The sequence below is a fragment of the Microtus pennsylvanicus genome, chromosome 11 (genome assembly GCF_037038515.1).
Source record: "Microtus pennsylvanicus isolate mMicPen1 chromosome 11, mMicPen1.hap1, whole genome shotgun sequence".
Taxonomy (NCBI): Eukaryota; Metazoa; Chordata; class Mammalia; order Rodentia; family Cricetidae; genus Microtus; species Microtus pennsylvanicus.
In genome coordinates this window covers 23,881,772-23,908,054 of record NC_134589.1, presented here as the reverse complement: position 1 = coordinate 23,908,054, position 26,283 = coordinate 23,881,772, and the positions used below count along the sequence as shown (strand labels likewise).

At 54.8% G+C, this 26,283-nt stretch overlaps 1 protein-coding gene and 1 long non-coding RNA gene across 3 annotated transcripts; one reads left to right on the top strand and one right to left on the bottom strand.

The window, feature by feature from the left end:
• The first annotated feature begins 16,630 nt into the window (after window positions 1-16,630).
• Window positions 16,631-26,165, top strand: Ppp1r1b (protein phosphatase 1 regulatory inhibitor subunit 1B). 2 transcript variants are annotated; one of them, XM_075990843.1, is made up of 7 exons: window positions 16,631-17,164; window positions 18,454-18,514; window positions 18,763-18,785; window positions 19,090-19,165; window positions 23,408-23,596; window positions 25,184-25,306; window positions 25,387-26,165. In XM_075990843.1, the coding sequence occupies exons 1-7, from the start codon at window positions 17,084-17,086 to the stop codon at window positions 25,434-25,436; spliced, it is 603 nt and encodes a 200-aa protein (XP_075846958.1). In that variant the 5' UTR covers window positions 16,631-17,083; the 3' UTR covers window positions 25,437-26,165. The 2 variants fall into 2 exon arrangements, with proteins under 2 accessions (XP_075846958.1, XP_075846956.1); XM_075990841.1 differs by having other exon boundaries at window positions 16,633-17,164; window positions 23,408-23,611.
• LOC142860091 (uncharacterized) lies at window positions 20,010-20,494 on the bottom strand. The gene is made up of 2 exons (XR_012912290.1): window positions 20,407-20,494; window positions 20,010-20,201 (listed from the first exon to the last, which is right to left on the bottom strand). It is a non-coding gene; the product is annotated as an uncharacterized LOC142860091 (long non-coding RNA).
• Window positions 26,166-26,283: the final 118 nt, after the last annotated feature.

Genomic DNA, 26,283 nt, shown 5'->3' with positions numbered 1-26,283 from the left:
TGTGTGTGTGTGTGTGTGTGTGTGTGTGTGTGCAAGTACTCACGGCCAGGGATAGAGACTCTGGCCACTCTGGATTCAGGCCCAAATTTCTGGTCTGTCCCCTGGTCTACTTCAGCACACTCTGAATGGCTCAAAGCAAAGAGAAAGAAAGGAGGGTTCCCCTCCAATCCCTCAATCCAGGTGGATGTCCTCTAGTCTCGCCCAGATTAACTTCCTCAAGGGGATCTCGGCCTGGTAAGACTGGACCTGATGTTGCAGATTGAGCAGGGTGTTGCATAGAGACACACTGCCTTGGAAGGTCTCTAGAAATAGCGTTTGGAGCTGTCCAGGCCAGGCGCTGAAAGGTCAGAGGCAACACACTTGCTCTTCCTTCCAGAAAGGCCAATGCAGGGAAATGGATGTAACTAGGAATAGACAGGGAGAGCAAAATCAGACTAACCCCGCGACTACCTTGGTGTTCTCCAAGGAAAAGAAGCTCTTTGCAGGCTCTGAATTAGGAAGTTGAGCCTCTCTTGAGTCAGACAGCCGAACTGAGGTTGGGAAGCAGGATCGTGGCAGAGGCAGAAGTAAGATGATGGACTTCGCAGGAGGCTTGGCAAGGCCCCTCCAGGTTTGGGTTGCCTACATGATAGGAGCTTCTGGTTTTCAGTCAACTCTGTTCACCAACTTTCATTTCGTTGTTTTGCTTTTAAGATTTATTTATTTATTATGTATACAGTTTTCTGCCTGCATACCAGAAGAGGGCACCAGATCTCATTACTGATGGCTGTGAGCCACCATGTGGTTGCTGGGAATTGATCTCAAGACCCCTAGAAGAACAGTCATTGCTCTTAACCTCTGAGCCATCTCTCCAGCCCCTCGTTCTGTTTTTTTTAAATATTTATTTACTTATTTATTTAGTATACAATATTCTGTCTGTGTGCATGTCTGCAGGCCAGAAGAGGGTACCAGACCTCTTTACAGATGGTTGTGAGCCACCATGTGGTTGCCGGGAATTGAACTCAGGACCTTTGGAAGAGCAGGCAATGCTCTTAACCACTGAGCCATCTCTCCAGCCCCCCCCTCATTCTGTTTTTGAGATGGGTTCTCACTATGTACTCTTAGCTATCCTGGAATTCACTATGTAGACCAGGCTAGCCCTGAACTCACCTCTGCTTCCAGAGGGCTGGGATTAAAGGGCTGCACCATCACTTTGTAAAAGAAAATGCTGGGTCAGGTGGTGGTAGTGCACGCCTTTAATCCCAGCACTTGGGAGGCAGAAGCAGATGGATCTCTGTGAGTTTGAGGCCAGCCTGGTCTACAGAGCAAGTTTCAGGACAGCCAAAGCTACACAAACCCTGTCTCAAAAAAACAAAACAAAAAAGCCAACTGAATTCTGGGGTGGGGATTTTGCCCAGGGCTGGTCCTTGCCTGGAGAGCCCAAGGCCCTGGGTTTGAATCCATAACAAGCAAACTCCTTCTCAGTCTTGATTTCCCTGTCCATGAAATGGAGGTTATCCTCCTGCCCCTTTATAGGGCTGTTTCTAACACTGAATGCTGTGATGGGCCAGCACAGGGCCAGCAATAAAAGAATCTTCCAATAAATGGCAGCCTTTATCTTTATTAAGACACTTTGCAAATTGTAGCTTGCTTTATATTATTAATTTATTGCATAGATCCCATTCCCAATTAAAATGTTTTGTCTACAAAGAATCCAAAGTTTTGTTAAATTAATGGGTGAAGGTATGAATGAATAAATGGATGAATGCTTCCTTGGCAGGGAAAACATCAAGAATTGGGTTAAGCCCACTGGGGTCTGATAGGGCCCTCCGGGTGAGGGCAGACCTTGTTCAGGGAACAAAGCTCTGTAAGGCTGCCTAGCACTCTCTGTTTTCAAGATCCAAAAGGACTCCTTAAGGGACTCCTGCAGGCAGAGGCCTGAGGTAGGGGGTGGGGTGGTCAGGCCTGGGGTACAGAGAACTTCACCCTGCTGGGCCTGCTCCTGACCCCTCTTTTCTTCAGGAAAATGGAGCAAGTTTTTCTCACTCGACACATTCCAACTTTCGCTTTTTTAGAAGATACAATAAAAACCGGGGGGAAAATGGAACAGGGGGAGGTGTAGGCTGGGCCTGCCTCAGACATGAGCTCCAAAGAGGTACAACACGTGTGTCCACATACACACGAGCAGGCATTAGCACGCCGGGACATGCACGCTCCTCTCTGTGCTCAGAGATCCAGTGACGGAAAGACAGAAAGAGCCAGAAATGGAAGGAAGGAGACGAAAGGAGAAGGACACCCAGAGATGCCATCTGTTCCTCCCCGTGGCATTGGGGGAAGGGAGTTGGTGAGGGGCCTGGTCCCCTCCAGGTCTCTGAGAGGAAAAGGAGAGTGGCGGGCACTTCAGGCCTGGAAGACTTCCATTTTTGCTGCCCACACCTCAGGGTGGGAGCGGGGAGCTGGGGGCCTGAGGTTCCCATGGAGACATAGCCCCATCCCAAGGGACTCCACTGTCTGGGCACCTAAAATGGCTGCCTCAGAGGGGCAGCGGCCATTTTGTTCTGGCTGGGGCCTGAGGGGCAGGGGTGAGGGGGTTGAGGTAGGCATGGAGGAGGAGAGAGGGCAGAGGGTGGCAGAGGCCAGAGAGACAGGTCATTCCTGAGCAGACTAGGGGAATCTTGCTCAGGGGACAAGAAGAATGCGCTGGAAAACTGCTCTTTGTACAACCCTTGCTCTCCCCCAATAAATCATTACTTAGTGAATCTGTAAATGCGCCCCTCTATTCTGACCCTCCGAAGGACAGCTAGCCAGCCACCTGGTGTCCCCAAAGAAGACAGGTAGGTGGCCTGTGTGAACAAGGAAGCGGGCCTAGGGAGCAGGTGGGTCAGACCCAGGCGTCCACCCCCTGGCTGCAGCCAGACATGGGTCTCCTGGGGCCTCCCTGGCTGGGTGGACAGGTAAGGGGAGCCCGGTCTCCTCCTGCGGTGTGGGGAAGGGCAGGGGGAGACCCTCCTGGCCCTGAGCTCCTGGCAGGCGCTGTGCTGGGGGAGGAGGCAGGAGGCGCCGACTGGCACTGCCCAGGGGGGCGCCTCCTCCGGCCCTTCGGATGCTCGAGCTCCTCCCGGGGCCGGAGAGCACCTGCCACCCCCTTCCCCAGCCCCCTGCCCCACCTCGAGCGCCAAGGCCGCTGGGGGAAGGGGACCTGCCGCTTCCTCCTGGCTCCAGGGTGGGCACCTGCCCCGCTGCCCCCTCCCCCGCCCGCCGCAGTGTGCCGGGGAGCGACGGGCACGCCAGATGGCGTGGCTGAGAATGCGGCGACGTTGCCGGGAGGTGAGGGCTGGCACGGGTGATATGCGGCTGCGTGCCTCGTGGTGCCACTGGGGAGGGGGAGGGGAGGCCGGCGAGGTGTAGCCCCCTCCTCCAATGGACCTCCTGGCCTGACCAGGGTTCTCCTGCGCTCCCAGGCCTGGGCCTCTGTCCCACCCAGAACCGGGAGGGCCTAGCGGGAGCTGAGAGTCCTCGGACCACTGCTGCCATCCGCTCCTCAAGACAGATGACAGGTGGAAGAGGGGTTAAGTCCTCCAGCCAAGCCGGCCGCCTCAGGCTGTACCCTGTCTCCAAATGTGTGGTGACCTTTGACCCTATAACCTTTGACCTCTGCACCTTGCTTTTGTGAGAAGAGCTCTTTCCCGGGATTCAGATTCATCTTCCTCGCCCAGAAGTTTCCCAGATGCCTCCTGGGAGCCCTCCAGGCCTCCCTCAGGGCAGCACTCCTGTTGGAAGGTTCCCCCTCTCCCTCTCATCTCCTGCTATTTGTGATGTTTTTAGTCTGGGGCTCTCAGGTCACCCCCGCCGCTTGGCTGGAGAGAGAGATGAGGCGAGGTGCAATGGAGCCATTTGGAGTCTCCTGGGGGCAAAACCAGGGTCTCTGCCCTGCCCAGGGGATCTCCTGGCACAGACGGAATCCTGGAAGACTGATGTGTTGTAGCTCGGTTGGTAGAAAGCTTGTCAAGTTCGGAGGCCTGACCGGCAGCCCTGAAGAAGCAGCGTGGCGCATTCCTGTGAGCCCAGAAGTTCAAGGTCATTCTCCTCCAAATATAACTGCGGGCCAGCCTGGGGTCTGGAAAACAAAGCAAAACAAACAAAAAACCCCACACAGGTCATACCCAGAAATAGGCTCGGAGGGGGCGTGGCCTCCGCTCGGCGCTCTCTGTGCCCTTCCTAGGCAACAGGCTCTGTTTTACTGTCACCAGGCCTCATGGCACGCGGTCTCACTGGACCGGTGCCTGTCCTGTGGTGGACTCCCTGCTCGGTTCCCAAGTCTTTCAGTTCAGTGGCTCCCCCCACCCCATCCGCGTCCCCCCAGCCTGGATCCACGAATGTGACTCTTGAGAAAATGGAGTCAGAACTGCTGAGCCCTGCCCTGTGCACCTTCTCTCTCACGGGGTCTGCCCCCTCCTCTACCCCCCTTGAAGGGCCCAGGCTGCCCACACTGCTCGCCTGTCTGAGGTGCAAACCTGGCTGTGGCATTCGCCCACTCCAGCAGTTTCTCCCCTCAGCAGGGCTCTCCGGCTGCTTCTTCATTGCCTCGTTCCCAGTCTCAGATTTTCTGTCCCTGCTGTCCCACGGCAGAGCACACCTCTGCCCCTTTCTGCCTAAATGTCACCACCCCCAGAAAGTCCACCCAGGAGGCTGGGTAACGGGCTCCATGCTCTACTATGCTTGAAGGCTGGAACACAGAATAGCCTCGGAATGCAGTTGGGGTACCCCAACTGTTCCCCTACTGTTGGAGTAGGAGCAGCCAGAGCAAGACACCGGCCCTACCACAGATCCACCTCTGTATAACTCTTTCTCTTTGCTCATCCTTGCACTAAGCCCAACACGGCCTAACCTCAGCCTTCCCTCCTGTAAAATGGGCATGATGAATTGCTGAGGCCTGCCTTGGGGGGCAGCAGAGAGCCGTGTCTGAGGTAACAGGTGTGAGTGCTTCTGGCCATCCCTGACGTGGCCGATTTTGCCTCCAGCCCTGGCTCAGCTTTAGTTATCAAATGTTTTTGTTCCTGGGGCTCTCTTTGCCATGGTCTTTGTTCTGCTTCACTGTCAGGCTTCTGCAGAGGCAATTGGTGGTCCTGTCCCTGGCCCCCTCCCAAGCCCCATCCTCACAGGAAGGTCAGACTGATATGGGGGTCAGTGTGGCAGCAGACCCCTGACCCTGGCATCATCTTCACCTTGGCCAAATCATTTGACCTTCTTTCTCCTTGGCTATAAGAGGGATTAGTGCCTCCTTCCCGCTGGATCTCAGAGCTGTCGGGGTGGCCAGGAGGATGGCGGGGTACAGAGTGCACTCTGAGGAGGCCCGAGCCTGGTGGATGGACATGACCCAGGTTGGGCAGAACAGGGGCTCTGCAGTGATTTCTGCTGGAAGCTGACCGTAAACAGTAGGTGCTGGTACTTACAGGGGACAGTCTCAAAGGGCTACACTGTACGGTGTATGTGGTGGGCACAGCCAGGGTGGGAAGTCATCCTTTAACCTGGGGAAACCGGTGCCACTGCTGCCCAAGAGGCAGGGTGGGTCCGGGAAGGACAGCCTGCTCTCAAAGATAGAGCTAGTTTTGACTTCCTTCTCCTCCCTCCTTCTCCCCTTCCTGCTCTCTGCATCCTCTCCCTCCTCCTCCTGTACTTCTTCCAATGCCTTCTCCTCCTCCTCCCACTTCTGGTGCTGAAGATGGAACCCAGGACCTCTCCTAAGTCAGACAAGTACCCGACCATTGGGCTACACTTCCCATCCCATCCCGGCAAGCTTCTTCAGTGTGCTCCCCTGGGAAGGAAGGAACAGCCTAGGGGTGAAGCAAACTCCTCTTTTCCAGAGAGGAAACCCCAGCAGAGGTGGGGTACAGAGGTACAACTCATCTGATGTCCCACAGTAAGTGAGTGGCAGAAACCAGGGTGCTAGCTGAGCGTGGTGACACCCCCCCCATAATCCCAGCCTTTGGGAGGGAGACTGAGGCAGGAGATCACCAGTTGGAAGCCAGCTTGGGCTATGGAGTGAGACTCCAAAACAAAACACCTTGGGGGCGCTCCTGTTCTGAAACTTCAGGACATTCAACAGCAATTTAGCAACAGAGGTCATTTTAGTGTGTGTGTGTGTGTGTGTGTGTGTGTGTGTGTGTGTGTGTGTGTGTGTGGTTTAGGGAGACTGTAGAAGAAGTCAGAACACGGCTTGGGGGAGTCAGTTCCCTTCCTCCATCATGCGGGTCCTGGGGACCAAACTGAGATCTCCAGACTTGACAGCAAGCACCTTTACCAGCTGAGCCATCTCACTGGCCCAGCGGTGGGCACTGAGCCTGCATCTGGACCAAGTTGGTGAGGTGCACTGTTGGGCTTATTCGTGATCATAAACGGTGACCCTCTCTCTAAAGTCTGGGGGATCATGCTGTTAGGAACAGGGGGCCTTGCCATGGAGAAGTAGAGGAAGAGCCCTTGGCAAAGTCTGTGCCCAGAGCTTGCCCTGTGTCCAGATCACTGTGAGTGGTTCCAGCTTCCAGGGCCATCCTTAGCCATCCGGCTGCGCTTTCCCTCATCTCTGAGAGGGCGATTTGCTTGCCTCTGAAGGCCATGGGCAGAGCTTCCTCCGCCAGGAAGCCCTCCCTGGTTACTGCCCAGGAAACATTGCTTCCTCTGGTCGTGATTTGTCCCATCTTTCCTTCTTGTGCCATTGTAAGCCGGGACAGAGGAGCCAGGCCTCGTGGAATCCCCCAAGGAAATCCTTGGCACCCAGCAGACCCCCTGCCACTCGCTCCTTCTTTCTCCTCCTCGTCCTTCGTCTGCCGAGCTCCGGGTTCTCGCCTCACCGACCCCCGTCCGCGCCTGGCACTGCGCCCGGTGCGCCCCAGCCGCCCGATCGCGCTCGCAGCCCTGACTTCGTGCCTGCCGGGCTCCGTGGCACGTGCCCCGCGCGCTCTTGCCCCGTGCTGCACCCCTCCGGACGGCCTCCGGGTCCACCCTGACCTCTAGAGGTCACCTGGGGACGTCGGTGGTCCGGGCTTCGAGGTGGGGGCGGCGGCGACCGCGGCAGGGAGAGGACGCTGCGCCTTTAAGGTGCCACCGCCGCGTGGCAGGGAGACAGCTTGTGCCAGCCCCATTCCGCCCGGCTCCGCTCGCGACGAGAAACACAATGCATAACAATCAGGCGCGCGCTTGGAGCTGTGCCACGCGGCGGGGGCGGGGCGGGCGCGGCCGGGCGGGCGGGGTGCCGGGGTCGCGACCCCTGCCCCGAGTCGGAGGCCGCGGGGGGCCCCCCGCACTCCCCACGCCCAAGCTCCGCACCCCGCAGCCAGTGCAGCGCCCCGCCCCGGCCGCGCTCCCGCCCCGCGCTCCCTGCAAAGTTCATTCCCACTAACTCTTTTCCAGGCCACTTCCCCCTCACATCTGACAATCCGGGGCCCTCATTCTCCCAGTAATCACTCCACTGCACTAATTGCACATGCAAATATGCAAATGCGTATTAATTAATTACTATACTAATTAGTTCTGTGGTATTTGCGAGTAATAAATCATTGGATGGGAGCGAGGAAGCTGGAGACCTGGCCCATTTTCATTCTGCATAAAATTTTAATGGTCTCTCTGGCTGATCCGGGACGGCAGCGCGCGGAGAGGCTCTTAAAGGGCCAGAGGAGGCGGGAAGGGGCAGGGGCGGGGAGCTCCGGGTCATCCCGGCAGGGACTGGCAACCTAGGCGGGCTTGAGATGCTTCACCATTCCCTGCGGGGCTGTCTAGAGCTACCGGTCTCCACCTCTGGTCACGGGTCCCCAGAGTGGCTTCTAAGGAGAGAATCTGGGCGGGTAGGAGGCTGAGCCTCGTTTCCTTAAGAAAGAAAAGAGGGCACGGAGCTGTGAGGGCCAATGCCAAGGCTTTTGGAGCCCCAGAGAAACTGGGATACGGGAATGAAGACTCCGTTCTTGGGTGTCTGGGTAAACTGAGGCACAGGACAAGGTGATTTTTAAATCTCACCTTCCGTTCCTAGAAGATGTCCTCAGTGCCCTCCAGTCCTTTCTTGTCTCTGGTGGTGACCATAAAGGTTAGGGGTGCTTCTAGCTTTCCCTTTCCACATGATAAAACCTCAGCCCCGCCCTCGTGGGCACCAGCTGGCACCCTGGCAGAGCAGTCTTCGGCTTGAGTGGGCCCCAGGGACCCTGCTTTATTTCCAGGACATAGTCTGGACCCCAGGCACAGGCAGGGGGCTGGCTGCTGACTAGGGGAGGCTGAGGGATCAGAGTGGTCCGAAGTCAAGGTCTAGGGGGAGGCCAGAAGTGGGCAAAATGGGCAGGTGGGGACCAGGGTCTTGTCCTGAACCACAACGCCCCTCCTCCATGCCAGGGCCTCCAGTTCATTTGTAGTGACTTTCTAAGCTCCTGCCTCCGCATGCCCAGCAGTTACATGGGGGCAAAGCCTCAAGGTTACACCTCAGCAAACATTCATGCTGCCGGGGAACAGTCCAAGAGCCCTGACGTCTCTGTGACAGACTCCATACTGTCCCCATTTTATGGATGGAAGATAAGGGCATAGGAAGGTTAAGCGGCTGCCCCAAGGTGGCTTACCTGAAATTAGTGTCATGGGCTTTGGCATCTGCGCCCCCCCACACACACACTCTGCCCTTTCTTCCAGCACACCCACAGCTTCTGCGCCAGGTCCTGGGAAGGGCTTCATGGGCAGCACCCATTCCATCCGCATCCACCCAGGAGACAGGCTCTGGAAACACCCCCAGTTTAAGGCAGACAAGTCCAAGCTCACTCTAAGTCTTCCGGGGAAGGGTGGAAAGGGGGCCGAGCCATGGCAACCGGTGATTATCAGAGCAACCGGAAAGGCTTTCAGTTAGACTGTGGGAGAACTTTCCGGCAGAAGCAGAGGCTGCAGGAGCTCACACGGGGAGGAGCCTTTTCATCCCTGCTCTAGCCTCAGGCTGGGAAGGCCGCTGGAGCAGGGGCTGGGGAAAGAACTGAAGAGGTGATGGAGAAAACTCACACTATAGCCCAGGGACCCTGCCTGGGTTTTCCCCCCTAGTTTTGTTGGCAGTGTTATCTGACCTTCATTTTCCCTACAACTTTTTGGGTTTGTATTTGTATTATTTGTTTGTTTTGTTCGAGACAGGGTTTTTATGTGTAGCCCTGACTGTTCTGGAACTCATTCTGTAGTCCAGGTTGGCCTCGAACTCACAGAGATCCACTGGCCTCTACCTCCGGAGTACTGGGATAAAAGGCATGAGCCACCACCTCTGGGCTATCTTTTGTGTGGCTTTTGTTTGTTTGTGTTTGGTTTTGGTTTTTTGTTTTGTTTTGTTTTTGAGACAAAAGTTTTACTCAGTAGCCTTGGCTGGCCTCAGACTCAAAGACCTGCTTGCCTCGCCTCGCAGGTGCTGGGATTAAAGGTGTGCTTCAGTGTACTTGACGACCACGCCCTAGGAACTTTCACACCCAAGACTTGATTGCTGCTTAGGCCCCGCCCCCAGGAGCTGCCACCTGCTGTGTGCAGAGGAGGAAGGGGAAGGTGGTTCCAAATTCCCAAGGAGCCTTTCCTTTACTGTGAGCTTATGTGTATGAATTTGTTGACTTTTCACAACAATTTTATTTTATCCACGGGGCAGAGAAGAAAGAAAAGGGGTGGACTTGCCTTAGCCCATGGCTAGTAAGTGGTAGAAGCAGAATCTGAACTGGCTGCCGTGTTGAGCCTGTCTGTCTGCTCCAGGACACAAGGTTTGTGTTATGACTAGATTGCTGATGTCCCTATCCCAAGCAGCGTCTCGGATTCTAGCAGCAACTGACCTCCTCCCTGGGACGTTAGGACCTTGGAGACACGATGAGAGAGCCTATTTCTTCTGTGCCCCTCCTCTGTAGAGGATATGAGCTACTTTCTCCACGCTGGAAAATAACTGGGCAGAGAAGCCTTTCAGGAGGCCCAGGTCTTACCTCTGCTCCTGAGATGGGGAGATCTTCCTGGAGGGGTGCTAGCCCTGCACCTCCTGCTTCCCCTCAGCCCACCCTTGAGAAGAGAGAAAAGCAGGGCTAGGGCTTCCCTTAGCATCTGTCAGGGGATTAGCCTGACAGGAAAACTGAGATTCCAGCACTCTCAGGCATGAGCCCTGGGCAAGACCAGGGTCCCTGGTCTCCCAATGGCCCAAGGGGACATCAGCAGGGAAGTTATTCATTTTTATCCCTCAGACCTGCAGAGCCAGGGAAACTTCCCTGCCACCTTCTGGGCCTGGGAGTTTAGGGAGGGGCTTTAGGGTATTGGGAAAGAAACCCCATTCTCATCTTAGCCTCCTGCTCAAGACCAGGGAAGCTGGGTTCGCCCGGATTTTCCTCTTTTTTTTGTTGTTGGGGGGGGGAGGCTGGGGGCAAATTGGGAGCTGGTGGGCAAAGGAGGCAGGAGAGGTAGGCTGGCAGGCCCTAAGCTTCTCCATGCAGCCCCCGGGGCCGGGTGCCTGGGCAGGAGGAGGGGGCAGAGCAGCTGCTGGCGATTTATTAAGCAGTCACGGAAAAATTGGTTTATAAATTAACAGCTGTTTTAACTTTAGGGCCTCTTCTTCAGGGAATGGAAGCAGCCGACTGGACCGGGATTGGAGTGTGTGTGAGGCTGGTGGAGGGAGTGGGAGGCGGCGAGCTCCGGCAGCTGGCATTCTTCGGGGGCAGCCTCAGCTGGCACCTCGGGGGGCACCAGGCAGTGGCCAGAGCAGGGGGTCTCCAGGTGCCGGCGGCTGAGGCTGCCCCCCTCCCCCGCTTGGGTTGCAGCTTGCTTTCTTCTCGCCGACATCTCAGCTTCCACTTGGGGGCGCCAGAGGGCATAGATGCTACTGGACTCGTTTCTGCCACCAGAGGGCAGCCTCGGCACACCGATTTCTGCTTCTCCAGAGAAGACACCAAGCTGGGCAGGAGAGAAACCAGGTCCAAAATCGAACCAGAAGGAAGTCCACTCCAGTGCATGCTAGGTATCTTCTACTCGTTGGTTCTGAACGTGTTAAAGACAGAGGTAAAACCGGAAATATTTAAATCCAGCACTGAGTTCGAAGTCAGCCTGGTCCTGACAAGGATGTATTATGAGACCCTGTGTCCAAAAAAAGGACTCCAGAGCTGGGGATGCAGCTCAGTACCAATCTATCATGGACAAGACCCTGGGATGGAGCTCTCTAAGACCACACCCCCATGGCAAAAAAGGGGGTGCTTTGTGACTGTCTGTGGGTGTTTTTGCTTCTTTACAAACCAGGTTATTTTACAACTTGTAATCCTCCTGCTTCAACCTCCTGAAGGCTGAGGCTAAGACTGTCTTTCATTTGAACTAGGCTCTGGGCAAAAGCTGCTGAAGCTCCCTCAGACTCAGTTGTCCTATCTATAAAATGGGGCTGGCCTAGAGGATAAAATGAAATACTACAGCCGGGCGGTGGTGGCGCACGCCTTTAATCCCAGCACTCGGGAGGCAGAGGCAGGCAGATCTCTGTCAGTTCGGGGCCAGCCTGGTCTACAAAGGGAGTTCCAGGACAGGCTCCAAAGCTACAGAGAAACCCTGTCTCGAAAAACGAAAACAAAATGAGATACTGCATATACAGGGCTTAGCTCAGCGTCCAGGACAGTGAAGGCTCCAAATAGGAGCAAAACAGAAACAGCAAGAAAAACACAAACACTCATGTTAGTGTCTACAACTCATTTATTACTTAATCTGTCTTCCCTACAGTACCTTGATGCAGAGGACACATCTTAAAATTGTGTGTTAAAACTTTGATTTATGGGTTCAGGGATTAAGGCTGTTCCCTCAGAGGTCCAAAGTTCAATTCCCAGAACTCACATGGTGGCTCACAACTGTCTGTAACTTGAGTTCAAGGGGATTCAGCGCCTTCTTCTGGCCCATGCTGGAACTGCATGCACATGATGTATATAGACTTTCACATGGTTAAGAATGTCCACAGTTGTAAAGGACCAGGGTTTGGTTCCCAACGCTCAAATTTCAGCTTACAACTGTCAGTAATGCCAAGGGTTCCCTTGCCCTCTTCGAGCACTGCATGCAGGTGGTATACAAGCAGGCAAAACACACATAAAATAAAAATAATAAACCTAAGGGGGGGAAAGGCTGGAAAGATGACTCTGCTCTTCCAGAGGTCCCAGGTTCAATTCCCAGCACCCATATGACAGCTCACAGCTGTCTGTGACTTCAGTTCCAGGGGACCTAATATCCTCACACAGATATACATGAGGGCAAAACACCAATGCACATAAAATAAACAATAAATGACACTTACACAATACACACACACACATATACACACACACACACGTTTTGATTCACATAGAACCAGGACAGGAGGCAATTGAGCCAGGTAGGGCGGGAGAACTTTAGGGGGGGGGCGTGGGATGTATATCTGTGTTACGGTTACGGTTGTAGTCACATGCTATATAGAATTTTCGGCTGAACACTGTAGCTCATGACAAAACCCAGCATTCAGGAGGCAGTGAGCAAGAGCATCTCTGTGAGTTCAAGGCTAGTCTGGTCTACATGGTGAGTTCCAGGCCAACCAGGGGTATATAGTGAGACTCTGTCTCAAAATAAGGACAAAGAAATGGCTCAGAAGTTAAAAACATTTCCCATTCATGGGCTGGGCATGGTGGTGCTCACCTTTAATCCCAGCACTCAGAAGGCAGAGGCAGGTAGATTTCTGAGTTTGAGACCAGCCTGGTCTACAGAGTGAGTTCTAGGACTTCCAGGGCTTTGAAGCCTATCCTGGAACTAGCTCTTGTAGACCAGGCTGGCCTGGAACTCACAGAGGTCCGCTTGCCTCTGCCTCCCGAGTGCTGGGATTAAAGGCAAGCGCCACCATGCCCGGCCCATGTGCTGTTCTCACAGAGACTAGGATCTGGTTCTCAGCACCCAGATGCCAGTTTACAGCTGTAACTCCAGGGGTTCAGCCTCCCTCTTGTGATTCTGCGGTGCAAAGCAAGGGAAGCACACATAAATAAAACAAACGCTCCTTAAATAGAATTCAAAAACTCCATTGCAATGAATGCTCACAACTGTTACAGTCTGTTGTTTGTAAAAAAAAAACTTTTTTGGGGGGGACAGGGTTTCTCTGTATAACAGCTCTGGCTGTCCTGGCGTCAGCTCTGTAGACCAGACTAGCTTAGAACTCAGCGACCTGCCTGCCTCTGCCTCCCTAGTGAGTGCTGGGATTAAAGGTGTGCGCCACCCTGCCCAGCTTGTAAAGTTTTTTTAAAGCATGTAAGTACGGATACGAACATATTAAATGGTGAAAAGATAGATTCTGGACAAATAGGTGACTGAATGTAGCTGACTGTCCACCATCTTCTTAGCTAAAAATACTCCTCTCCTCTTTTTGACTTTGAATTGTTCTCTCTTCTCCCTTCCCCAATCTTTCCTTTCTCTTAGCGCAGGGAAAGAAGGCCCTGTGCACCCAGCTAGCTTCCCCAGGCCTCTCTAAAGCTGCGTCCCAGGACTTCCTGGGGCCTCCTCCCTTTCAGCTGCCACAGGCCACTCTTTCCAGTTCCAGCTCTGCTCCTTGGTGCCAAGGTCACCTGCTGGATGCCTAACTACAGACCCACGTTGCCAGCGGTGCAGCGGCCCGAACCCTGGCCGATTCCGCCACCTGCTGGCCATTGACAGAACTTCATCTCAAAACAGCGTGGAAGCCGACCAAACCTTGGAAGACTGCGCTGAGGCTAAAATTTGTATCCTGCTGAATCGCCACAGCCACTGTGCAAGGTGGGCTTTGAAATTTACAGAGTCAGGGAGACAGAAAGAAACTTGTCAGCGTTCACACAACAGCCTTCGGACCTGAGATTCCGGGGCTACACAACTCTTTTTTTTTTTTGATCATGTGAATTTATGTGCTTGGATTGAGGAGGGGGAGGGAGATGGGAGGGAGGTGATTGTCCTTTTTCACGTCCTCAAAGGAGAGCAAAGGCCTCACAGTACCTTCCCAAAGTCGTCTTCCAGAAAAGGAGGGTGCAAGGGCTCTTGCCTGGCAGCGACTGGGTCAAGGAGAGAAAGCAGATATCAGAGAGAACACTGCCTCCAAACAGTGTGCTCAGACCCGAGATGAGGTAACAAACAACACCAACACCACTAACAACCTTGTCAGTCCGAGCAAGCAGGAATTAAGTCAAACGAGGACTTGAAATTGTTCTTTGGACCTAACTGCCTGTGCTTCCAACTCAAGAATAATAACCCAGAAGTGACATATTATTTTTACATCTCATTTGCATATGGTTAATTCCAAGCCGAAGTGAATGGAAACCCGGCTGGCTTCTCAGCCCTCCCACCTGTTTGTCCAGTCCCCTCCTCTAACTCTTGGGGGGCTCTGCCACCCCCACCGTTCTTTACCCACTCCTTGCCCCCTCCCGTCCCTTCCTCCCCAGTTCCCTGTTCCCTTCCTCTCTGTCACCCACGCAGCTCCTCCGCCACCTGGCCGCCCACCGGAAAAACTTTTCCCCAAGTTCCTGAGAAGTCGCGTAGGATCCAGGAGAGAAAAATCAAAGTAATAAAACCTCATTTAATTCCTAACGGAGGGCAGAGCTGCGGGCTGCAATTATCTTAATGTGAAGCTATTTTTACTCTCTCTCTCTCCATCGCTGTCTCCTGCCTTTCTGTCGTGAGGCTTTCTCCTCTCCACTTCTCTGTCTCTTCATCTCTCACATGGTCCCTCTCTTCTTTCCACTCTTTCCACAACCCTTCCCCGCTCCTCCTAGTTCTGTGTCCCTCCCCTTCCGCTTGTTCTCTGGACATATATCTCCATACCTTTCATGACTCCAGGGAATTACATCCAAAGATGGGCAAAGAGGTGACGACCACCTGCTGTCCCCAAGGGCCCATCTTCTGGAAAGAAATTGTGTCCTTATCTCCATACCCAGGCACCATAACAGGGAGGGATCCTTCCTAACTGTTTAGGTCAAACCAGTGTGTTTTCAGAAGTTTCCAACAGGCTCTGAGGTATATGGGGGGGCACAGCCTCATCTCTGTCCTGGATCCCCTTTATCCCCCCACATACCCTTCTTCAAGTACTCTAGCAGGGTATCCAACTTTGGCCTAAAGGCTGCCCAGGTTGCTGTCTGGCCATGTACCTCTTTATCCCCCCAACATACCAACAACTGGCCTTTGTCATTCCCCACCACACCTCATCTGGAAGAGGGGTCCTGGGCCAAGCCAGGGACTGGCAGAGATACCCATGTCCCAGGCCAGCAGCCTGGCATGGGCTCTTTCCCAAAAAATATATCAACAAGCTGTAGCCAGGCGTGGGCTGGAGGATGTGGGGCCTGGCCACCAGGACATCCTATTCCCAAGAGAAAAGCTTGGTCCCTGGCACCTTGTCTCTCTTTCTCATCCCCCAGAGGGCACTGAGCCTGGGGCAGAACAGCTTGCCCCGACCTCGTTTCCATATGGCTCCACCGGCCTTTCACTCCTTCACTCCGCCACGGGGCTGGGACTGGGAGCGGGAAGGTCGCTGGTGGAGTTAGGGCTGTGGTGAGGAGGGGCCCTGCTGTTCCTGGCCTGAGAGAGACCAGGAGAGAGGACAGCCAACATAAACAGAACCCCAGGAGGGCACACACAGGCACAGGTCCACACACGTCCCTTCTGGGCTCTACAGAGAGGCATTCAGTCTTTCTAGCCAGCCCCGCAGAGGGCAGAGCCAGCTCCTGCAGAGACTCAAGGGTTTGGTCAGATAAACAGGGGCATTTAACCCACAAAGAAGCCCCTCTCCTCCATAACACACACACACTTCTGTAGAAGAGGCAGACACCTCAGAATGATCACACACACCTCTCTCGCCCAGCTCTGTTCCTCAGCGCACCAAGCCCACACACGTGATAGCACGTGTACTGCTAAGGCAGCCCCCAACCCTGCCCCCTGGTTGGTTCTGTCCCCTCCCCCAGGAGATGGGGAGAAAAGGCAGGAGACACGTGAAGGCTGGGTGCATTGTGGCAGGGACTCATCTCCCCCAGCCCCCCCCCCCCGCTTCCCTGAGGAATTTGCTCTCACACTCTCAGCAGCCTCAAGCCCCTCTTCTGCAAGCCCCCCCCCCGCAAGCTGGCACCCGCCTGCCCATCACCTTGACAGCCTCTGACATCCTCCTCCACACCCACACCCTCCCCCGCACACACGCAGTCCTCCCACACGCTGCCACTCACACCCGCATCTTTGACACTCTGACACACTTACATAGACTCACACACTCACACCACGCCGACCCCCACCCTCCCCAGCTATAGCACTCCAGGCCTCTGACACTCCCTTGCACATACTCCCTACCACGATGACTGACAGGTGTCCTCCCCCGCACACCTCTCTCACACTCGCTTTCTAGGACACCCCCATTCACAGCGTGACATGCTGGCACTCTCTTCTCGACCTCACAGACCTCCCTTGAAACTCCACTTCGGGGCCCCGAAGTGGTTAAGGCCAGAGTCCTGGCTCCAGCTGCCCGTGCTCCTCCCCTTAGCCTCACGGCGGGACTCCATTAATAATGCAAGGCCGGGTTCTGGGGAGACGGTAGGGGGCCCCCTGGCCGCTCCCCGGGCCCTGGCTCACACTCCACACCCTCCTCCCATCCCCGGGAGAACACGCTTCTCGATGCTCATTGGCCGCTTTCCCCTAAGCCCTCCCTCCGAGCGCCTGGGCGCCAGTCCCTGGCGGAGGGGACGGGCTGGGACCCCAGGGTTGGGACCTGTGGGTGCAGCCAGCAGAGGCAGAGGTGCGGAGAGGAAGAAGGTAGAAGGAGGGTAGACAGAAGCTGGTGGAGCGAGGCTGAGGGCAGCTCACCGAGACCCGCGGAGAGCGCAGGCCAGGAGCAGGAGTCCCGCGCCCCAGCCGGGTAGCGGGCAGCGGAGGCGCGGGCACCGCGATCCCCCGGGTAGGGGACGCCAACGCCGAGCCGGGCGCTGCAGGCGAGCCCCGCGGTCCAGCACTCCCGATCGTAGTGCGCTCCCCTCGCGGGTCGCGGGATTTTCCTAGGTGCGGGGACAGCGCTCCTCCTCCTCCGCGCAGCACGCGCCACCCGCAGCTCCGGACAGCGGAGCAGGGATCAGCCCAACACCCCAGGTGCGCACAGCCGGCCATGGACCCCAAGGACCGCAAGAAGATCCAATTCTCGGTGCCCGCGCCCCCCAGTCAGCTCGACCCCCGCCAGGTGGAGATGGTAAGGGGGCCGCGCCCATCCGCGTAGCGCCCTCAGCACACATCCCCCGCGCAACCCAGCTGTTCTCTTGCTGGACTCCGCCTGGGTTGCCGACCGGCGCCCCACAGGGCGGGAAGTTCTCTGGAGACTCCTAGCAACTTTTCCCTGGACCTCTGAGCCGATCTTGGGCGGGAGAATTCAGGAAGTGGGCATCCGGAGACAGTCCGCTCGTGGGACTGCCCTTTTGGTCCTTACATAGCCCCGCTAGGCTCGTCCTTTTCCCACGACGACCAAGTCACTGAGGTGGCACCCCCAGAGACGCACATAGCTCAGGCGTCCGAGGCTGTCATTTCAACTTCACGGCCTAGATGACCACAGTGTCACCCTCTAGGCCTGGTCTGGGCTCCCCAGAACCTTGTTTTGACTACTGTCTGCTATCAGGACCTAGGGCCGCAAGCCCAGGGAGTTTGGGAGACCTACAAAGCCAGGGGGAGGTGGTGGAGGCAGAGGTCTGTACTCCACGACCTAGCAAGGACACTTGTTGCTGAGATGCCACGGGCTCGGAAGAGGGTAGTGAGCATTGGGCAAAACCCTTCTTGGGGTATTTGGGTGGGGTGGGCAGAAACCTGGGCCTAAGTAGCTTTTGACAGCAACTGCTTCGGCTTCAATTACCTAGTCCTCGGCGCATTTCCCTGGAGCTCAGAGGGGACCTAATTAACAGACAGTTGCTCTGATTGCCAAGCCAGAGGTGGGCAAGGAGAACAGTTTTACATCTTTTTCATGAGAACCGGGTGAAGAATCCCACAGCTTGAGAAAGACTGCTAGGGGCCCAGACTCCACCCTCCAGAGACTCCTGCAGACCCTGGGTGTCTGGGGCTCAGGTGAGGATGGAGGTGACTGCAGTTCTGAGCTCAGACCTCACAGCCAGTCCAGCTGCTTTGGTGGGTAGGGTCATAGGTACCTCCTACTGTGTTCAAGCTGCTGGTAGGAGCTATAACCAGCTTTGACTTCTAGAGAAGGTTCTGGAGTAGCTGTGGAGTGGGGCCGTCTGGGCTGGGAGGCAAGGGATGGTTTTTCTAGTTTTTTGGGACCCGGTGTGTTGTGTGACCTTGAACACGCTGCCCAACCTCTCCACGCCTGGGACTTTTCATCCCTGTAAAATAAAGGGACCGAGTGAGTTGAGTGAGCTCTAGCTGCCTTTGATTCTCAGGCTCCCTGAGGACTCCAAAGCCTTGCTTCCAGCTGGTGCTGGGTGATGGTAAGGGGCCCAATATAGTGTTCTCCTGTCCTTGCTTCCTCCATCCCCCTAGATCCGGCGCCGGAGACCGACCCCTGCCATGCTGTTCCGGGTCTCAGAGCACTCTTCTCCAGGTAGGGTCCATCCCCTGCCCTCTACCCCAACTCTGGTGCCTTTATGGGGTTCCTCCAGGAGGACACACTGGAGACTGGAGACCTGGAAGGCCCACTCTGCTGGGTCGGTTTACTGTATTGGCACCTGTTGGCACCAGGAGGAAGGGCACACTTCTGCTGTCCCAAAGACAGGCTTTCGGGAAAGTAACACGATTCTTTTTCTCTTCCCCCTCCGTCCCGGTTGGTGTACACCTGGTGACCTCGCTCAGAGGAGGAGGCCTCCCCACACCAGGTGAGTTTCCTGGGGCTCAGGGAAGGACACTTAGCCGGGCCCTCGGGGTGGGGCAGACTGATGCCCGCAGAGCCAGGCCATTAGCATATCAATTGCAATTCCCTGGAAAGTCCTTGCTCTGAGTGCCACCTTTTCTCTGAGCAGGGTGGGGTGGTGTGTCCAGGGTCTTGCTCTGAGTCAGGCCTCTGCTCAAGGGGACAGGGCTTGGCCCAGGTGTCCCTTGCTCAGCCAGCTGTGGGGGTTATGCCACTGGAGGGAGGGCAAAGGGAAGGGGTAGCCTGTTTTAATTGCCTCTTCCCCGCAGAGGACCTCGGGAGAAGGGCACCACCCGAAGTCGAAGAGACCCAACCCCTGTGCTTACACACCCCCCTCGCTGAAAGGTACTAATCCCAGCCCTCCGTCTTTCTTGTGGTCTGCAGCCCTGAAGCTGGGCTGATGTAGTGGAGGAAGAGGACCTGTAAGCTGGTGTCACCAAATCTCTGCCAATGCGGGAGACTTTCTTAGGGTCCCAGAGGCAGGGAAAGGGCAGCGGTTGTCTTACAGTAGGTTGAGGGTGTGGAAGGGAGAGCAGGCTAGCCCCACAGGACCACAAGTGAGAGCCTCCAGAGGTGCCTCTCCAAAGGGGCCCGTGCTCACCCCCTGCTTTTCCCTCTGGCTCTACTCCCTCTTCTGTACAGGTCTGCATCCTGGACTCTCCCTTGACTGCTTTGCTGTGCAGATTAAAAAGTGTCATGCCAGGCCTCATTGGTGGCACTGGGAAAAGTAAGATGAGGAAGCTTGGAGGCTCATAGTGTAGCTCAGTGGTAGAGCACTTGATTGACATGCAGAAGACAGTATTAGGTCACTGGCAAGATGGCTCAGGGATTAAGAGCACTGACTGTTCTTCCATAGGACTGAGATTCTATTCCCAGCATCCACATGGCAGTTCACAACTGTCTGTAATTTCTGTTCCGGGGGATCCAATGCTCTCACACAGACATACATGCAGGCAAAACACCAATGTACAGAAAATACAAATAAATTATTTAGCAGGGCGGTGGTGGTGCACATCTTTAATCCCAGCACTTAGGACAGGAGGCAGAGGCAGGCGGATCTCTGTGAGTTCGAGGCCAGCCTGGTCTACAAGAGCTAGTGAGTTCCAGGATAGGTTCCAAAACTACAGAGAAACCCTGTCATGAAAAACAAAAAACAAAAGGACAACATTAGGTTACAGCCATAATACTGTTGTTTTGTTTTGAACAAGTCAGTCTGGTGGCACAGAGGTCTGTAACCTCAGCATTTTGGAGACAGAGAGGCAAGCAAGTTTCTGTGAGTTCAAGGCAAACCCAGTCTATAGAGACAGCGTCAGACCAGCCAGAGACCCCGAGTGTAAAAAAACACTCAGAAACAAAAACAAAGCTACTTGGTGGCTCATACCTGTAATTCTTTTTTTTTAATATTTATTTATTTATTATGTATACAATATTCTGTCTGCGTGTATGCCTGCAGGCCAGAAGAGAGCACCAGACCTCATTACAGATGGTTGTGAGCCACCATGTGGTTGCTGGGAATTGAACTCAGGACCTTTGGAAGAGCAGGCAAAGCTCTTAACCTCTGAGCCATCTCTCCAGCCCCCTCATACCTGTAATTCTTGCACTTGGGAAGCAGAGGCAGGAAAATTGCTATGAACGCAAGGTCAGCCTGGACCGCACTGAAAATGCCAGGCCAGCTAGGACAACACAGCGAGACTGTGTCTCATAAGGAAATGAAAAATGAGTGATTTGCTTTCTGGACCCTTGTCTCTAAGGATCAGGAAGAGTCTATCGAAGGGACAAGGCTAAGGTTCCTGGAACCAACGGCCAGAAGACGCAGGCAGAGGAAGGAGATGTGCAAAGGCCTGGGAAGAGTGAACCAGGCTTTCAGGGACAGCTGGAGACTTGGTTTCTGGCCAGGGAGCTGTGGGAGATGCACCTTACAGGCTGGCAGGTGCAAAGAAGCATGCCAAGGGCCTCTTCCTAACTAGGTGCCCTGCCTGCCACCCGCTCCGGAGGCCTTCTGGCCTGGTGGTCTCTTCTCCTCAGAGGGGGTGGGGGGATGGTGTGCCAAGACCCCCCTGGGTGGGTGGGTTTAATATGGTTTGCCAGAAGCTGTCAAGGGCAACACCTAGCAGCCCTCCTGCCAGTACTGGGGACAGAGGAGAGAAGCTGGAGGAAGGTGCAGGTGCTTGGCTTCTCCTGGGACAAGAAAATGAAGGCAGCAAGTGGCTTCCTGTAGGGAATTCTAGAAGCATTTAAAGCAGGCACAAAGACAAGTGGCTCCCTTCCAAGACAGAGGATGGGAACTTGGCCTTGAGACTGGGGAGCAGGGTGCTTGCAAAGAGCGCACAAGGCCCTGGGTTTGATAGTCCATCCCTCAGAAGCCAAGGGTGGGGACACACACACCTGTAAGCCCTGAGTGCTCAGAAGTTCAAGGTCATGCTCAGTGAGTTGGAGGCTAACTTGGGACACCCGAAAAGACTGTCTGAAGATTATCTGCCTGGTCTCCACTCTAGGCTGGGTGAATGTGAGGAGGAGGGCAGCCCCTGCCCCGGTGTCTCCTGGGGAATTGCGCTGCAGATGCAAGCCAGGGTCTGACACACTAAGCACACACAGTGCTGAGCTGTACCTCCAGTTCAGTCCTCCCTGGCTTTGGTTCTGCACTCCGGGAGTGTGCGGAGGTAGGAGTTTATGGTCAGGAAGTTTCTGAAGTTTGGTCTAAAAGATGACCAAAGATGTACCTACCCAGCTTCTGGAAGGGGCTAAGTCTAAAGGGTCCAGGTAGGGAGAGGCAGGATGTAGAGTCAGGAGAGGGCTGTACTGGGTGGGGTTCTTGATTCTTGGAAAGGAAGACAGGGTAGGATCCCAGACATGGAGAGGTAAGAGGAGAGATGGTGTGGTAAGGAAAGAGGAGATTCTGGACGGCCCAGCAAGGCATGAGAGACTGAGTAAGGCATACAGGATCTCACGGGGCACCCTGCACACATCTATCATCACGGTGGATCACGAATCAACTCTCCTCCCCCAACTGCCTGCCTGCCACCTCCTCTCCCCCAGTCCAGAGGCCTTTCTGTACCAAGATGGTTCTGTTTGGCAAGCTTAGCCCTTTCTGGGCAAGGGCAAGTGTCTGGCAGGGTTTGCATTTTGTAGGGCAGGATTCAAGAGCCCTCCAGTAAGGGTGAACAGCATTAACCCTCAGGGGAGCAGGGGTGGGGGGTATAAAGGGTGCTCCTAGGTCAGGACTCTCTCAGTTGGCTCAAGGTGAAACCGGGTCCCCAAGGCCAGGGTAGGGCAATTTATTGCGATTTTATTGCCTGGGTAGCTTGCCCACAGCCAGAGGGAAGAGGTAAGTTTGGAGCTGGGGCAAGGCGGGGCATTGGGCACACACAATGCACCCTCTGTGCCTGTCCCTGAGTTGGCAGGAGTGCAGGGCCCTGCTAGCTGCACCGGAGGTTTCCAGCCTACCCCCTGGGCTGCTAAGGGGAGGGGCCACTGTTGGATTAAGTAGCCAGGAAGCGCTGACCACTGAAGAGTCTAGGCTGGGGCTATGACTGGACCTAATGCCTCACCTGCTCTAGAATCCAGATAGCCCCGGTCTCTTGCTGACTCTGCTTTAGTCTTTTGTGTTGTTTTGTTTGAGAGGGTTGTTTATGTACCCCAGACTAGATTAGACCTCACTATGTAGCTGAGTCTGCATTTGAACTCCCGATCCTTCAGCCTCTACCTTATGGGTGCTGCAATTACAGGCCTCTACTAGGAACAAAACCCAGGGCTCTGTAGATGCTAGGTAGGTAGGTAGGTAGGTAGGTAGTCTACCAAGTGATCTACATCCCAGTCCCTCCATCTTAGCCTTAACCTGACAATGTTTCTTCAAACCTTGTTACTCCCCAGAACCCCCAGCCCATCCCTTCCTCCCTCTTCCCCCACTTTCCATCTTTGGGAAACCGCCCACACTGTTCCTTTCCTAGGTTGCATCTGAGCAGGTCTTCGTGTGATGGTGGGGTGTTGCTACTTTCTGGGTCACCGCAGAGGGAGCTGGGAGATTAGGGATATGGGTCAAGACTGAGGGCTGCATCTGACTGGTCCATTTGTCCAGCAAGGATTTTACTGGCTGCAGAGTGCTGTGACCTCAGGCTCAGGACAGTTCCTGTTTAGGGAGCCTGGGGGAAAGGTGCAGTGTGGTATCTGATGCTGGGCAGTACTGGGCAGGGAGGCACAGCAAGGTGGATCCCTGTGAGCCATGTCAGGGAAAATGGCCGTGGCCCATGGGCCTGGTACCTTCTGCCTGGCGTTAGCATTGGTAGACACTGTCCAGGCCTGAGCACCTGACTGTAAGCTCCCTGGCCAGAGAATGTTAAGCTGTTGCTGTGCCAGCCTGGTCTTGCCCAGCCAGGTGCCCTGTGGTGTAGGGGAGTTTTCTTGTGCCAGTCTTGGGGGGGAGACAGCATCTTTGGAACGGCTTAAGAACCAATCAGATCAAATGTACTCCCTGTTGCTCCCACCTTGGTTTGACCTCCCAGTGGAGTGAATTGGGGCCCCAGTTGCAAGCCTGGGCTGCTCCAGCAGTCTGGCTGACCTTGACCCCGGGGGGGGGGTCCCCTCTACCAGCTGTGCAGCGCATTGCTGAGTCCCACCTGCAGACCATCAGCAACTTGAGTGAGAACCAGGCCTCGGAGGAGGAGGATGAGTTAGGGGAACTTCGAGAGCTGGGGTTCCCAAGAGAGGATGAAGAAGAGGATGAGGACGAGGATGAAGAGGAGGATGAAGAGGAAGACAGCCAGGCAGAAGTCCTGAAAGGTAGCAGGGGAACCGGTAAGCGGAAGAGGCCGGGGTCTGTGGCTTTCGCTATCGTGGGTCAGACACAGTTCGTCCACACCTATGCTGTGACGTCCTTCTATGGCCAGCTTCAGAGACTGGGCACCAAAGCCTTGGCTAGTCCTTCACCTGATTAGGCGTCCCCCACTGTTCATCACTAAAAATTAAGGCAAGGCACGGGTCAATTGAAGCTAGACCCCATGGAAACAAATTGTGAGGAGGTTCAGGGATACAGGGAGAGCCGGCATTCCCTTCCCCTCATTTCTGAATCCTGCTGTGTCAGGAGGCTGGCTGACCTGCCCTCTCCAGGACCCTTGAGACTTTGTCCTTCCTAGGATGGGGTGGGAGAGTGCCCTCTAGTGTCCAGATGTAGAATCAAGGATTTAAGAACCAGTCTGGTCTGCACCCTTTAACCTCAGCAGACTGGAGATAAGGCACTTAATGCCCAACAGAAGGCTGCAGCCTGAAAACCCACAGAAGCTACCGACACCCAGACATTTGGTCAAAGACCTCACCCCCCCCCACACACACACATGGTTATAGCTTCCATACCTGCTATTCTATGTCTGTCTCACCTGGTGCAAACATTAAAGTTTTTGCACTGTGTTTTTTTGGACCTTTCTTTTCTTCTTCTTTTTCTTTCCTCCTCCTCCTTCTCCTCCTCCTCCTCCTCCTCCTCCTCCTCCTCCTCCTCCTCCTCCTCCTCCTCCTCCTTCTTCATTTTTTTCAGACAAGGTTTCTCTGTGCAACAGCTCTGGCTGTCCTGGAACTTACTCTGTAGACCAGGCTAGCCTTGAACTCACAGAGATCTCCTGCCTCTGCCTCCCCAGTGCTGGGATTAAAGGTGTATGCTACCACCGCCCAGATTGGATCCATTGTTTATGGGAATGACGAGCAGTCTCCCACTTAGTGTTCACTCCTTGGGGCCAGACAAGACAACTTGAGTCTCTTCTCTGCATCTTTGGCTGTGAGGGTGTGAGAGGGCCCAAGGGCTGAGAGCAAGCTCCCTTGGAGACTCTCCCCACAGGTGGAAAATTGATGAGAGATGATGCTCTCTTAGGAAGGGGAAGAAGTCCCTGGGTCACATTACTGGACCACCAAGGAACAACATCTATTTTCAGCACTCCTGAGTGATTCAGGGTACCAGTTCTGGGCCTCTTGAGAGGCTCTTTTTTTTTTTCCTTTTTGTTTGTTTGAGGTAGGGTCTCACTATGCAATCCAGGTTGGCCTGAATCTTAACTATGTATCTCAGGCTGACCTTGAACTCAAAGCAATCCTCCTGCATTAGTCCCCTGACTGCCGGCATTACTGGCATTAGCCTCCACACCGAGTTTCCCAGTAGGTATAATTTTATCTAAGGTAATCTACACCTCTCTTCCTATATATTTCGTTCGAAAAAGTGCCCATGAGCTAAGTCACATGGCCAGTCAGAGGGAGTGTTGTCCAGTCCAGTGTTCGGCCCATTACGCGATGATGTCTCAGAAGCTTGGCCACAAGCCACCAGACGTCACTTGTGCTGCAGGGTGCCAGATGGGCGCTTAGCCTGTGTTTGTATGCCCTCTTTTCCAGTGGGGCAGAAGCTAACTTGTGGCCAGGGTCTGGAGGGGCCCTGGGAGCGCCCGCCTCCTCTGGATGAGCCCCAGAGAGATGGAAACTCTGAGGACCAAGTGGAAGACAGAGCAGCACTAAGTGGTGAGCGTTTGGACTGTGAGGTGGGGAGGTGGATGGAAACCACGGAGCCAGTCCTTGAGTCCTCTCTACTTGTCTTTTAGAGCCCGGGGAGGAGCCTCAGCACCCTACCCACCCTGAGCCTGGCACCTAAGCTCAGAGGCCTGCATCTCCAGGAGGAAGTGCTCCCCAGAAACCCACTCTGTCCCCACCCTACTTTGTACCTTTCTTCCACCTGCTAGGGCTGCGGCTTCTGACTTATAGAAGACTAAGGCTGATCTGTGTTTGCTTTGGCTGAAGCCCAGAGTCCCCGATGCCTCTCCCTGCCAGTCATTCTTATGTTTACCCGGTGGGAGGGGGGAGGTGAGAGAGCCCACACTGGAAAACTCAGAAGGCCAGAAACAAATATTCACCCTTCACAATTCTCTCCAGATCCACTCCCCTGGGCACAGGAGACACACAGGGCAGGACCCTAAGATCTGGGGAAAGGAGGTACCAAGAACCTGCAAGTGCCCTGAAATCTCCTCCTCCTCCATCCCTGTCTCCTCTTCCTATGGGGGTGGGCTTTGAGTCTCCACCCCTCTCACAGATTTCTACCAGGGTCCAGGTCTCAGGCATTCTTTCCACAGCCTCAACATTTTGGATGTCGTCCCCTATTGTCCTGTTTCTGCTGGGTGCCTGCAAGTCGGACTGGCAGAGGCTGCTCATTGCGTTTTGTTTGTGCTTTGGTGCCAGGAATGCCACTTAGTATATGTCCTTAGAGAGGCCATGCAGAGTGGGGAGCTTGGTTTTCCTTGTCCTCCACCTGCCTGGCCCTCTCCCCTTCTTCCCTGACTCCAGGCTTGAGCTCCTCCTATGCTGTAATAAATCTTTGTAAATAATTGTCCTAAGACTCCTCTTTCAGGGGAGGGAGGAGAGACTGGGAAGTAATGGCATGCCCTGACAGGGAAAATGGTGATTATTCAAGGGTCAGGATCTTGACTCTGGTGTCCAGTCCTGCC